Source organism: Crassostrea angulata, chromosome 6 (genome assembly GCF_025612915.1).
Source record: "Crassostrea angulata isolate pt1a10 chromosome 6, ASM2561291v2, whole genome shotgun sequence".
NCBI lineage: Eukaryota > Metazoa > Mollusca > Bivalvia > Ostreida > Ostreidae > Magallana > Magallana angulata.
The window spans coordinates 24,304,759-24,317,539 of NC_069116.1; the positions used below are offsets into that span (position 1 = coordinate 24,304,759).

Sequence of the window (12,781 nt, forward strand, 5' to 3'; positions counted from 1 at the left end):
CATTTTTGCTTAGCGATGCAATGTCCATTTAAGTTTTGATAGGTACTTTGCTTTGTAAAAAGTTGTAATTGTGAAAAAGCTTCTATGTCATTTTTGTCAGTCTGACGACGTAGTTCTCTAAGGTTTCTTTTAAACATCCCGGCCATCTATTTCACTGGCTTTTACGTCATTTTGTAGAATTGTAACAATATAGATCATTTTGTGTATTTTGAATTCTCCTATTTACCTTTTTATCTAAAATCCCTGCGTTAGTATAAACATAATAATGCTGGTTACAGATTAATTTACTACAAATAACATATTAGATAAAATTTACTATACAGTGGCGTCGGAAGCAAGTTGAAATTGGGAAAGGGGGGTTTACGTCTTAAAAAATCTTGACAAGCAAAAAATAAAAAGTTTGGTTATGGTTATGTCTAACTTTCCAAAAAAAGCCCCCCAGTCCCCCCCCCCCCCTCCTCGGTTCCGACGTCAATGCTATGAGAGCATGATTTCAACAGAACCACCAAAGTTATTTTCAGAAAGGCGGATCATTTTACTACGCAGAAAATAGTCCCTTCACAATGTTCTGCGAGGTTCACTTTTCGTCGTTGTCAAGCATCTCAGCATGCAAAGTGACACTAAGACATTTGATGTTGGAAAATATTTTCGAAGTTAACAAATAAGGTGGCATTCCTCTTCATCATGTTTTTGACCGACATTTTTAACTACATCAGAAGCATATCACTGTTGGTAACCACTATCATAGCTTATCGGCTATCTAGATTAGGGATACCTTCTATAAATTGTTTCGTCTTTCCTTTTCTTCAACAAAAAATTACATTAAAAGTATTTGTATCGAATAACCAGAGGATGAAAACGAGAATTTTTGTTTGCTTTGCTGTAATACATGTATGTTCTTTTGGAAACGCCATATTTGTTAAAGAAGCACTTCTAAGACACATATTGGATAAATTGGCAACATTAAAAAATGCTGTTCTTGAACAACAGCCGTATGAGCACCAGAATGACTCAGAACGTGAAAGCAGTAGAGAAAAGGTAAACTTGTCATTAGATTATTTTAATGGAAACGAGCAAGGTGTATTTCAAATCATGTTGTCTGCATTGACTTTTCTATGTATATATATATTTTGATGATGATAGGATAACCAGGTTAATATGTTTTCTTTCAATATTACAAACTAGCTTTAACTATCTTTACGTTCAGCGTAAATGGAAAATTATTTTTCTCATTTTGTCGGAGCATAATACAATGCCTTAATTTTGTACAATCCTTATATTAAATATAAACGACAATTCATTGTTCAGTTTTTTTTTTACAAATTACAAAATGCGAGTACTTGACATATTTTTTTAGTATTTTTGACTCACCCGTGTAACATCACCCCATTATTATAGTTTACCTGTCTGCTCCTTCTTGTCATCTAAGTAAACTGATTTTAGTAATATTCCATCATGTCCAAAAAATACTAGTAGCCTTTTCAATATAATTTTTCTACATTTTTAATGATTCACAAGTTGCATATTTGACATTAGTAAACAGTTGCAGATTGCAATGCGCCTTAACATATTGAAGAGTGGCGAAATTTATCTGAATTAGGAGACGTATTGACTACAATATACACGTTAACATGTGAAATCTTGTATTTTTATCAAATACTTTCAAATAAATATAATTAAGTGTATTTGGTTTATGGTCAACAATCTGTTAACTTGATCAGTGTTGTCAGTTGTGTGACCTATTGGTGATTCCCCTGTTTCATAAATAGTATTTAAATTTAAATTTTGTTTTCATGGAGAAAATGATTACTTTATAAGGGCGTCATTTAAAACTACTATAAATGAATTGAAAAAAGTATTATTTTTTTTAATTTCAGACTGAAATATTTTTACCAGAAGCACACATACCCTCCAGAGGAAGGAGAGATATTTTAAATTTTAAACGCTTACGTAAGTACTCCTTTTTGTCTGTGTGTCGGATTTCTTAATGAAGTTAGTTCGTTTCCCCCCTGTCATCACCGATAAACTGAAAATTGACTGTTACTTTACAGATATGAAATCAGCTATCATTTTCGTTGGACTCATTGCGTAAGCAATTGCCAGGCTTGCAGGTGTCACATTAGTATTATATTTTACTATACAAAATTGCGCAAATTTAGACACCGGTTATAAATTCAAAACAACTTCTACGGGGAATCCTCTTAAAATCTTTTAAAACAACACTTTATTTACAATCTAGTAGTAAAAAAAACACAGGCATCCAGCAAAGAATAAGACTTTTTTACGTCGAAGTTACACGCTCGGGCGTTTCAACAACTCTGGAAACAACACGCATCAAAAATTCAAATGACCTCGCATTGTTACAAAACTGGGATAGTCAGACATCTTACACCTTGTCTTTTATCTCATAAAAATTCAGCTCCTGTCCCGGACGGAAACGCACAATATTCAAAGGGGAATTCTGGACTTATTTTGCTCCAGCCATGTTTTGAATAGCATCCGGTAAACCTGTGCTACGGTGCACGGTTTACCGGATGTTGACAGTACAGCTGCTTAAATTGTTCTTTGCACAAAAATGTAGTTCTCTATTAGAAGAGAACGTACGATTACTAGCATGTCAGTTGGTCAGTGTACATGTAAGTTAACATCTGATAATTTTTAAACATCAGTGTAAGTTTGCTGAGCGGTAGAATACATTTATTTACACTTATAGCCAAGATCATTCTAAAATTAGAGATACCATTATGAAGCATAGAGTACCAATTGGTGCGGGAATTGTTTTTAAAACGTATACAATAATAAATCTTTGTTGGGATGTTGAATATCTCTCTCATGATTTATCATGCATGTACATGTATGAACGATATTAATAAAAATTCATATTCATACGCTTATTAACTCAGTTCATTCATTATTAATTTAAATTTAAATAAAAGAAAGAAAAAGTTGCAAAAGTTACAAAAAGATGGAAAAGTATTTTAGCCCACCTACCATTATCTAAAAGTTGAATTTGATTTAAATGATCCCGTGACACCCCTCCCCCCTCTCCCGTCTAGTTACTCCGCCTGTTATTAATCCATCCAATATCATTTCTTTGCAGTTACTCCTGTACAAAAGATCGGATTTACAGCAGTACGACATAGCAATTCAGCTGTTCATGGAAATGAAATTATTGTTTTCGGAACCTCTATAACGAATGAGGGATCTGCGTACAACCCAACGTCCGGAATCTTTACGGCGCCAGTCAACGGAATGTACGTATTTTTTTATGATCTCGAGTGCATGAAAATAAACGGCGATACCTACGTTAAACTGATGAAAAATGCTGCAAACACGGGAATTGAATCATACTGTCACGGACTTGGTGATATCGACAACTCCTCAACTCTAGGGGTTCTGTATCTCGAAGCTGGAGACATGGTCTCAATAAGACTGAGTAATTCGGACAGCAAAGTTTTTGGATACAAAACAATATTTTCTGGATTCTTAATTTAAAGCTCATGCAATGTCATTACAAGTGAATGTAGTAAGAACATATTTTTGAAAATGTAAATTACGTGGGGTTTTTTCTTTTGTACATCATTATATAACGATGCACACCTTAGTTATCGCTTGCTAATCCTAATGTAAATGTCTTAATTTAAGGTATATGCTTTAATGATTTTCGAAATAATCAATACATTTAATCTGTTGTTTGTGTATTTCGCTAAAATTCATCGAAAAGTGACGGAAACAAAAATATGGGACAGACTATAGCAAATGAATTTTTTCCGGGAAATTCATTTCCCCTATAGATCAATTCAATGGTTATTCGCAATAGATTCTTTTATATCATTAAATCGTTCATATAACAGGTAATAATGCTATAAAACTTCCTCATCTCTGTAAGTGTTGTTATAATTTTGAAAAGGAACACTTTTTACATTGTGAGGTAAGATTTAATTTATGTTATATAATATCTCTCTCTCTGTCTCTGTCTCTCTCTCTCTCTCTCTCAACTGTATTAATAATACTGAAAACAAAACATGCGATTTTTTTTTATCAGGTACGTACAAATTGATAGAACAAAGATTTTCATTATATACAAAATATAATCAAAATTAGAGTAATGTATGATTCAAACATTTTATTTAAAAGTCTCACAAGAAAAAGAAAACAACATTAAGTACTCATGGATCATTATAATCATGTTTTTTACAATGATCTGCAAAACTTTAAGGCACACGTAATTAAAGTAAGGTAAACTACAAAAAATAGTTATTCTTACAATCTAGAATGGCAGGATGAAATAAAGGATACTTGTAACAAGAGACGGCTTAGAATAAAGATAAGTTTGTGCAAAGAGAAGAGTATAAGTTGCTAAAGGCTTTAGATTTTATTAAAATGAATCTTAATGATAATCATCCGTGCCACAACCATATACCCTGTACCCCAACATTTCTTTACCCCGTTCGTACTGCGCAACCGGATGTAGCTCCAAATGGCTTTCTAAGCTCGTACAATCTACGTGGTCACATATCTGATTTTTTTCCTTTTTGTATCATACGCTCCATATCATGTACAATTCGAATCAATTTAAATTAACATGAAAATAACGGCATTGCCCTGATTTAACGCTTTATATTGTATCAGTAACAGTTTTGCTCGGAAGTCCTGTCAGTTAAGTTTTAAAAAAAATTACAAGAACGAGAGACGTTTTTTCTCTTTAACTTATACAGACATTCCTATTTGAAAATTTTTAAATAGGAAATATTGAATCGAAAACCGTATTGGAAAGGAAAAATTGATTTCCTTTGGTGATATTGTGTGAATGTCAGTCTCCAAATCAAGAAACAGGTTAGTATCTTCCAATCGCAATTTCGCATATCAGGAAGTCAAAATATAAGCCAAAAAATCTAAAAGTAAAAGTTGTTTCATTCTTGGTTGCAGTCTCTCGGCGATGGATATGCCGATACAGATTTTAGCATTCCTCGTTGTTTGCATCTGTCAGTATGTCTGTCATGAGGACATAGCAAGACGGAGTCCCCAAAACAATGCCACAATCAACAAGAAATTCAAAAACAAAAATTTCGTGCAGCTTGGTAGAAAAAGGATCAAAGCACAGGGGGGAAACATTGAAAAATTTGAGATTATGAGAAACAACGAATCCTTGTGGTCTTTTGTGTTTGCAAAAACATCAACTGATGCAAAGTTCAAATATCAAAAACATAGGCTGTCGTTTGTGGGACCACAGGGTTCAGATGAGGCCGATAACAACACGGGGACAGTCGTCGCTTGTGGTAAGTAAATATGATGATCATTTATTTTAAATACAAACTTACTTACCCAAAACCAATGTCAATCGATACGTGATATATAATTTTTTATTTTACTTACATTTTTTAGTAAGCACTGTGTGTTTTGGATTCAGGCTAAACAATGATTTATTATGCAAGGTATTAAAGTCGAAAAAAAAAATTCAGTTGAAGTATTTTCTTTTCAAAGGACCAGAAGGTGCTCATCTGAACATTACATGGAGACCCAAAGTCATTGACCCGTATAAATGTGTTAGAATATACTTTGACATGATCAGCCGTAAGCAAAAGCATTTTGATTGAGTTATAAAAGTCGAAATTCCAATTAGTGAAAATATAAAACAAATAATTTTTGATACTTTGATCGCTGCCAGAATTTTTGATCGTTTCAAATAAAAAACTTCATAAAAATTGCCTTAGTGGTAGCCTTATTTACTAGTATCTATTTATTATGTGTTTTGCAGAAATAAGTAATTTTTCTTCATAACAGTTTTTGGCTTTGTGGTACATGTACATGTTATTTGTTTTGCATGACAGCAACATACTTCGACAAAGGTCAAGGGATTCTTGATATATATCTAAAAGGCAGCCCTTATCCAATGTACTCCGTGATTCGAGACACGTCTTGTAGTTTCTTTAAACAACTTGACCCTTTTATACAGTGTCCTTTACAAAAAGGAGGTATGTTAATCAAGTGTGAGCCTTAATCATAATATCTTTTATTGATATCTGAAAATATTAAAATACATAAGGTAATCTTTTGTACATTTATTTACAGTGCCAATAAGATTTGCGATTCCATATAGCAAGTTAACCCTACAACCTGTGGTAATTTTTTGGTGATAATCTCTACATATTATGTATTTTTACACATCATTCTCTTTCTTAAATCGAAAGCAGATAAATTCTTTCTTATTGATAATTTATTTCTTACAGGGTTCGTACACCGTTGTTTTGAATATCTTAAGTTTTGAGGCAAATCCTCCACCACTGTTTGCTTGCGTGAACTTCACCCTACACATTGCTACATCATAACACGTGATTCATAATCCAGAGGGATGATGTATTATCTTTTCACTAATAGCGGGACAGTTTTCTTGTCGATGTCGAAGCATGCTAAAATTTTGTATATTTATCATATTACTCATCGGTTGGCTCTTATATTTCATTGTAGGGAATGCTAATTTGCATATCAAAACAGAACCCAGAAAACGACTTACAAAAGATATTCCATTGCTTTTAAATGTTTAACCATAGTGCAGGTAACGAGTCTGGTCGCAATGTAGAAGATCAGTGAAAAAAGGGACTGGTATCAAATTTCTGCTGGGGAGGGGAATTTGGGTTTGACCGATGCTTACATGGCATTTTAAAGTTCATAACACAGTGATGGGGCAAATTCGATGCCATTCATCAGTTTACAAAAGTTTAAGATATTAATTGATTTTTTCAATCGCCAGTCTCTTAAAGTTATATTTTACTTTTAGTTATTATTCTAATAACAGTTCGTCTACTTTTCGAAGTGGGGGGAAGGGGATACGGCTCTGACTTTTTATGCTGCGTTATTACATCAGTATTGATTGTGTGTATAATCATGGATACAATATTTGTGTGTGTATCAACATGGATAAAATAAAATGAATGTCAATCAGCCCGGTCATTTGTTGTTTGTATTTGTTCTTCATATGATTATCTCTCAAACATTAAAATAGCATAGCGGTTTCATTTTTTTTAGAGAAATCATTGATAATTAAAAAAAAATCCTTAAAAACGTGAAAATAAACTAATTTGAGTCCAAACATTTTTGAAGAGGCATAATTTTGGGATAGACCAGATTTTAGGCTAAACACGAGACCAGACCAATGAGGCCAGGTCAGATTTTAGAATATGCCCCATTGGAACTTGTCTAAATCAACTTTCAATCAGCATTTCAGTTGGAGGATTACATTTTTAGAAAAAGACTTAATATTCTATATGTATAAAATAAAACTTCATACAAGCAATATCCCTTTATATCGATATTAAACTTAAAAAACATTTTATAAGACAGGCGTCAATTGAAAAGTTTCCACTTTTATATACACATGTGTAAGTGACTACTGTAACAATACTCTTACATAGTGGATTTTGTAGAAACGTTTGTTTTTTTACAAGGGAAACTTTATATTTTTCATTTGAGCAAACGTATTTTGCATAATTGAAACAGAAAATTGTTTTATAATTTTAATACAATGAACTAAGTTAATTTTGGTATGATACACTATTGACTGATTATACTCATAAATTTTTGTTAGATTTTTGTCGCTGAACTATAATATTTGTCATTCATATTCTTTTCTCAAAAAGTAAAGCCAACAAAAACACAACGTCTTGTCCATTGAGTTTTGAATTTGTTTACTAAATAAGCTCTATGTTTCTCCATAAATTTGTTTTGTAACGTTTAACCTTCAGAAAAGTACTTAAATCACTCTAAATCTTTTCAAAGTATTAACGTTTCTAAACCTTGAAACGCAATCATGCGAAACAGATACGAACCAGGAAGATTTTTAGAAATCAAAATAAGCTTTTTTCTCCTTTTCTTCACTTAAATCATTTTTCTGTAAAAGAGCAGGTTACCTTTGCAAGCATGGTAAGAGATTTTTCTTGGTTGAACACAATTTTTTCAAATTCTCTCTCTCTCTCTCTCTCTCTCTCTCTCTCTCTCTCTCCTCTCTCTCTCTCTCTTTCTGCACGAGCCAAAATTATGTCATTCTTTATAATACTCAAAGATTTCTTTTAAAACCTAGCTATCATTTTCTATGGCTTAAAAGCTTAGCAGACCAATATAAACCGCCATTTTGTGGAGTCTCGAATCCAATTGCTACGATATCAAATATTTTATATATTTTTGAATTTTCCTGTGTTCCCTTTTTATATAAAATCAACCCGTCAGTCTGTGCACAGAAAATATGGCTACAGTAACTAACTGAAATACTTAATTGAGACACATAGAAAACGTTGTATCCTATCGTCTCAAATAGTCTGCTGGGTCATTACATGTACATCCATACATAAAACAATTAAAACACTGTGTCGAATAAATATACCAGAATCATGGTGGCGTTTTTGCACCCGTCTAATTAAGGTGCAATATTCTAAAACATTCTTAAATTAAATGTAATAGACCATTGCCTATAGAGTGTATGATAACCTGTGTTTTTTACCTGACAGGTGAGATATTTATCTTTGGAAATCAAAATCTGAAAGGAAAATGAGAATTTCCAAGGTAGAGAAAAAACTCTTCCTCAGGATATTTAAAAAAATTCAAAATTATTTTTAACACTTTGGCAGTGGCAAAACTTTTCGACACAGTGTTTTCGGTAATTTTTTAGACACCAAACATGTCTAAAGGATCTTCCAAATGTTTAGATAAGAGACAATTAAAAAGTAAAACAGAAACATTGGTATCTTGTTTAAATTGTTATTTTTCCGATAAAAACATAATAAGTTCCAACATGTACGAGTTACGTATTTAGCAGATGGTAATCCTTCATAATATTAAACAACGATTATCGTTTTCTTCTTTTATCGAAATGCAGCATTTGAAGCAATAACTGAAAGTAAATACAACAACCACTTTATATATTAAACCATCAATTGTGTTTTAATTTCAACACGCAAAATAAAATAATTATTAAAATAGGACTTAAAATCGCTGACAATACCCTTACTTTAAATTTTTGGGTAAAATATACTAGGCTGAATAATTTCTTTTTCAAAAAGATCAGAGTATCACGTATTACAATGACGTTTTTAGTGCTTAGTTTTTAGAACATGGTCAAAATATGAAAAAAATTATGATTTTCGTTCAATTTTGCTTGCAGACGTTGATAAAGACAAGACTAACCATAAAACTTCTCCTTCTTGTGTCTGTCAGTCTCTCGCTTTCCCAACAGGACGGAATAGAGCGAAAGAGACCAAAAAGTATCGTGAAGAAACCAGTCAGTATCAAGGAGATCATCCGATATGGTGAGAGGGGAAGCAATGCGCTGGGAGAAGTTCACCAGAAAAACAGATCATTTGTATCTAATCCATTTTTGCCGATGAAGGTGTCAACTGACACTAGTCTAAGGAAAACGAAAATGTTGTCGTTAAATAAAGAGGCAGACAACAACACGGGACGAGCTATTGTTTGTGGTACCAAAAACTTTTTGCTATGTTTTCATTCAATTTTCATTCGAAGCCAAAAAGGGTTATATAAGAATACATAATTATTTCAACTTTTATTGAAGAGACTGTTTACGTAAAAACAAGGATATGTCCCTAATATCAGTGGGAAATGAAGATTAAATCAATGATTGTTTTCATTATTACTTGACCAAGATAAGTGTTTTTGCCTATCTATTCATACATGTCTGATTTGTTATCTTTTGAGTATGTTTATTACTAATATTTAATGCATTACCAATATATTTAACAATTTCTGAGTTTAAAAAAATGCTATAGATTTAAAACAAAAATTCTATAGATTTTAAGCAGGGAAACGATAAACTAGTTTCGCTTATGATAGGCAGTTTATATGGGCCTTGGTGCATGAGTATTCGAATTTAGAAAAAAGCTTATTAAACGAATTATATTCTCTTTAAAAATTACATTTATTTTCAACCGTAAAATTTTACTTTAAGGACCAGAAGGAGCTAAATTTAACATAACATGGAAACCAAAAATCATCGATCCGGAAAAGTTCGTCCAGATTCATCTTAACATCACTGCTCGTAAGAATAATTTGAATGTTTTGATATTTAAAATTAATATATCTTATGAAAAAAAGGTGTTTTCATCATGTTTTGAATTTGTAAAACAGCCATTAACTTAACCGAGGGTAGGGCCCATATAGATGTGTATTTGGAAGGTAGCCCTGACAGACTTTTTTCAATGGACCAAGAAATCGCTTGTGATGACTTTTCCAAAAAGATTCCCTTCCTAGAATGCCCTGTTAAGGAAGGACGTATGAAATTTTTAACATTTTTTACCTTCTTTAACGTGGAATTTTTGTAAATACTGTTATTTTATCAACATTTTTGAAAAACAATAACTTTTTATTTGCAGATAATTTAACCTTGCCTTTGCTTTTCGACCAGTTACAAGCATTACCAGTCGTAAGTTATTGTCGATAGAAACATCGCTATTCAACCCATATGTAAATGATTTAGGAGTAAATGAATTTTTCGTTTTGATATATATTATAAAACCTTTGTCAAAGAAAAATACATAATTATAAAGGAAAGTATTTATAAATAATGTTAATGTGTTATTATGAAATATCTAAAAATCGTTATCGTAATTGTTAAAACTTTCTGTTGAGATAAATACAAAAATTTATAGAAAACTGTATTTATAAACATATCTAATGCTTAAAATTTTAATCAAATTACGATATTTTTCCTTACAGGGATCTTTCACCATTGTGTTGAATGTGTGCAGTTATTTACAGAATTCCCAAGTACTGTTTGCGTGTCTGAATGCTACCTTAGAGATTAAACCATCAACGGTTATGTTTAAAACACCATAATTAAGACAGTGCCAAAATGGTATTACAAAAGAGCTACTGTTAACTTAGCAGCCTCTTTTAATTCGATTTAAATTCACCATAATGATACCTTATTTTGGGAAAACCGTTTCGCTATCGTTGGTTAGAAGTAATAAATAGCCTCCTTTTCCTTTAACAACTCGTTAAATGAGGTTGGTGAAATTGCTTAGGCTTTATTTTATAAAATATTATCGCCAAAAAAAGCCAGCTGTTTTTTAAAGGTATCAATGTTTTCGGACGATACTGCTGTTATGCTTCCCACACTGATGGACATGTAGCATTCTGGCATAAAAGTGGCAATCTGTTTGTAAATATTACCAAGCTTTGATCTTTGCACCTTCCAGGGTCAATGCTTTCTTCGCGATAAACTTGAATTTGTTGTGTGCTAAACGTGAACGTTTAACTTGTAAATGTATGTTGTTTGAACTTTGAGCTATATTTTTGTATGTGTAGCTGTAGTGTTGTTTATGGATATACTTTTGGGAATGCTCTTTGTTTTGCAATGTAGTGTCTACATTGATATTTGATTTGACCTAATATTTGATTTGATAACGGGCGTACCCACATTATTGCCACGTTATTATCAAAATAAAATATCTTATCAAACCTTTGTCTTTGTTATACTTTTCTGAGAGTAACAGTTAAACATTAGATGTATCAATGCGGTACTCTGGGTCATAAGAACAGTATTTGTTTTCATTCAAATAAAAAGACACTCTGGTCGACATATAGCTAATATTGCATATCAAATTATTCATGCTAACTGAACATCACCGATCTCTATGAGGTATGAGCGACTATGGTTACATTGTATAACCAAATTCAAAATATTACATTGAAAATTGTCTTGACACTATATAGCACTGCTCGATGTTTAAGAAGTTTTCATATCTTAGAGAGACAGAAATTGTTCATACTTTAAACGTAATACAATAGTACACACACAATGTATCTTGATTTTTTTTTATTTTTGCCAAACTACTTCTTTTTATCATCTTTAAAAATTATTTTGTATGGTTTGTTGTAATGTTTTTTTTTGGTTTTCCTCTCTTAACCAGGTGCAAGGATCCTGAAAGAATCTTAAACTAAGGTCAAAATTTGTACATCGAAAAACTAGAATGCTATGATAATGTGTCTTTATATACGCTTGCTAGCTACAAATTTCAAGTGTATTTAATAATAAGTATTCATTTTATAAATAATTGAAATAGGGACTTTAATCTAGAGAAACTTTATGATCCTGACGCTATGATATCAATCACCCCCATTTGCTGTTTTACGGATATCGAGCGATAATCAAGGAAATAATTACTTTAAATTTCCTCATTTTAAGTTTAATAAATCACAATTTAAAGTACACTGAAGTAACTTTAGACGTCTTCATTTCCTCAAAAAGATATTAAAAAGACGTTTTAGACCACTGTTACTAGACACAAAATCCGTTGTAACGACTCAAATATTTGCTATTTGACTGTAATACAATTCATTAATCAATGCTTTATAAGTATAAGGCATTTCTTTCCCGCAGTTCATAAAACCGTTACAACTAAGAAAGCGCAAAAAGTATTAAAACTTTATCTGTAAAATTATAACTTTTGCCATAATAAGCATTCAATTTTAATACCTTTCATGGTGGTCTTGGTTTAAAAGACAATCGGGTCTCTTTGGAAAATTATGAATAAAAATTAAATAACTCTTCTTGCAAAGCACAACGCATATACTAGTATACCAGTAAATTCTCTAAGATATCTAGATATAGCTTAAAGGCGTTAAAAAGAATACTAATTGAATATGTTTAGTTGAAAAACAAATATAGTTGATAAAATGCGGGTATATATGGGGGTTGAAAGACACTGCCTAGACATTTATAACAATTAACACTTATCATTGAATTTAAGACGGGGAATTAATATATGTATGC

At 31.9% G+C, this 12,781-nt stretch overlaps 3 protein-coding genes across 3 annotated transcripts; all 3 read left to right on the forward strand.

Moving 5' to 3' along the window:
• Positions 1–830: 830 nt before the first annotated feature.
• Positions 831–3,686, forward strand: LOC128190373 (complement C1q subcomponent subunit B-like). Its single transcript, XM_052862401.1, has 3 exons — positions 831–1,038; positions 1,878–1,950; positions 3,101–3,686. The coding sequence occupies exons 1-3, from the start codon at positions 853–855 to the stop codon at positions 3,493–3,495; spliced, it is 654 nt and encodes a 217-aa protein (XP_052718361.1). The 5' UTR covers positions 831–852; the 3' UTR covers positions 3,496–3,686.
• Positions 3,687–3,861: 175 nt separating this feature from the next.
• On the forward strand, positions 3,862–6,939 carry LOC128190370 (uncharacterized). The gene is made up of 6 exons (XM_052862398.1): positions 3,862–3,931; positions 4,930–5,279; positions 5,485–5,574; positions 5,832–5,975; positions 6,073–6,122; positions 6,231–6,939. The coding sequence occupies exons 2-6, from the start codon at positions 4,940–4,942 to the stop codon at positions 6,327–6,329; spliced, it is 723 nt and encodes a 240-aa protein (XP_052718358.1). The 5' UTR covers positions 3,862–3,931; positions 4,930–4,939; the 3' UTR covers positions 6,330–6,939.
• An 899-nt stretch (positions 6,940–7,838) lies between these two features.
• LOC128190371 (uncharacterized) lies at positions 7,839–11,461 on the forward strand. The gene is made up of 6 exons (XM_052862399.1): positions 7,839–7,920; positions 9,155–9,467; positions 9,956–10,045; positions 10,135–10,278; positions 10,380–10,429; positions 10,723–11,461. Exons 1-6 carry the CDS (start codon positions 7,918–7,920, stop codon positions 10,840–10,842), a joined length of 720 nt encoding a protein of 239 aa, XP_052718359.1. The 5' UTR covers positions 7,839–7,917; the 3' UTR covers positions 10,843–11,461.
• Positions 11,462–12,781: the final 1,320 nt, after the last annotated feature.

What these genes read in the sequence shown, in the direction of transcription:
- LOC128190370 (XM_052862398.1), top strand. Translation starts at nt 4,940, where the DNA reads ATGGATATGCCGATACAGATTTTAGCATTCCTCGTTGTTTGCATCTGT. An exon ending in ATACTTTGACATGATCAGCC is followed by an intron (nt 5,575 to 5,831) that starts GTAAGCAAAAGC and finishes TTTGCATGACAG; the next exon opens with CAACATACTTCGACAAAGGT. An exon ending in GTGTCCTTTACAAAAAGGAG is followed by an intron (nt 5,976 to 6,072) that starts GTATGTTAATCA and finishes ATTTATTTACAG; the next exon opens with TGCCAATAAGATTTGCGATT.
- LOC128190373 (XM_052862401.1), top strand. Translation starts at nt 853, where the DNA reads ATGAAAACGAGAATTTTTGTTTGCTTTGCTGTAATACATGTATGTTCT. An exon ending in GTGAAAGCAGTAGAGAAAAG is followed by an intron (nt 1,039 to 1,877) that starts GTAAACTTGTCA and finishes TTTTAATTTCAG; the next exon opens with ACTGAAATATTTTTACCAGA. An exon ending in TTTAAATTTTAAACGCTTAC is followed by an intron (nt 1,951 to 3,100) that starts GTAAGTACTCCT and finishes ATTTCTTTGCAG; the next exon opens with TTACTCCTGTACAAAAGATC.
- LOC128190371 (XM_052862399.1), top strand. An exon ending in ATGCCCTGTTAAGGAAGGAC is followed by an intron (nt 10,279 to 10,379) that starts GTATGAAATTTT and finishes TTTTATTTGCAG; the next exon opens with ATAATTTAACCTTGCCTTTG. An exon ending in AGTTACAAGCATTACCAGTC is followed by an intron (nt 10,430 to 10,722) that starts GTAAGTTATTGT and finishes TTTTCCTTACAG; the next exon opens with GGATCTTTCACCATTGTGTT.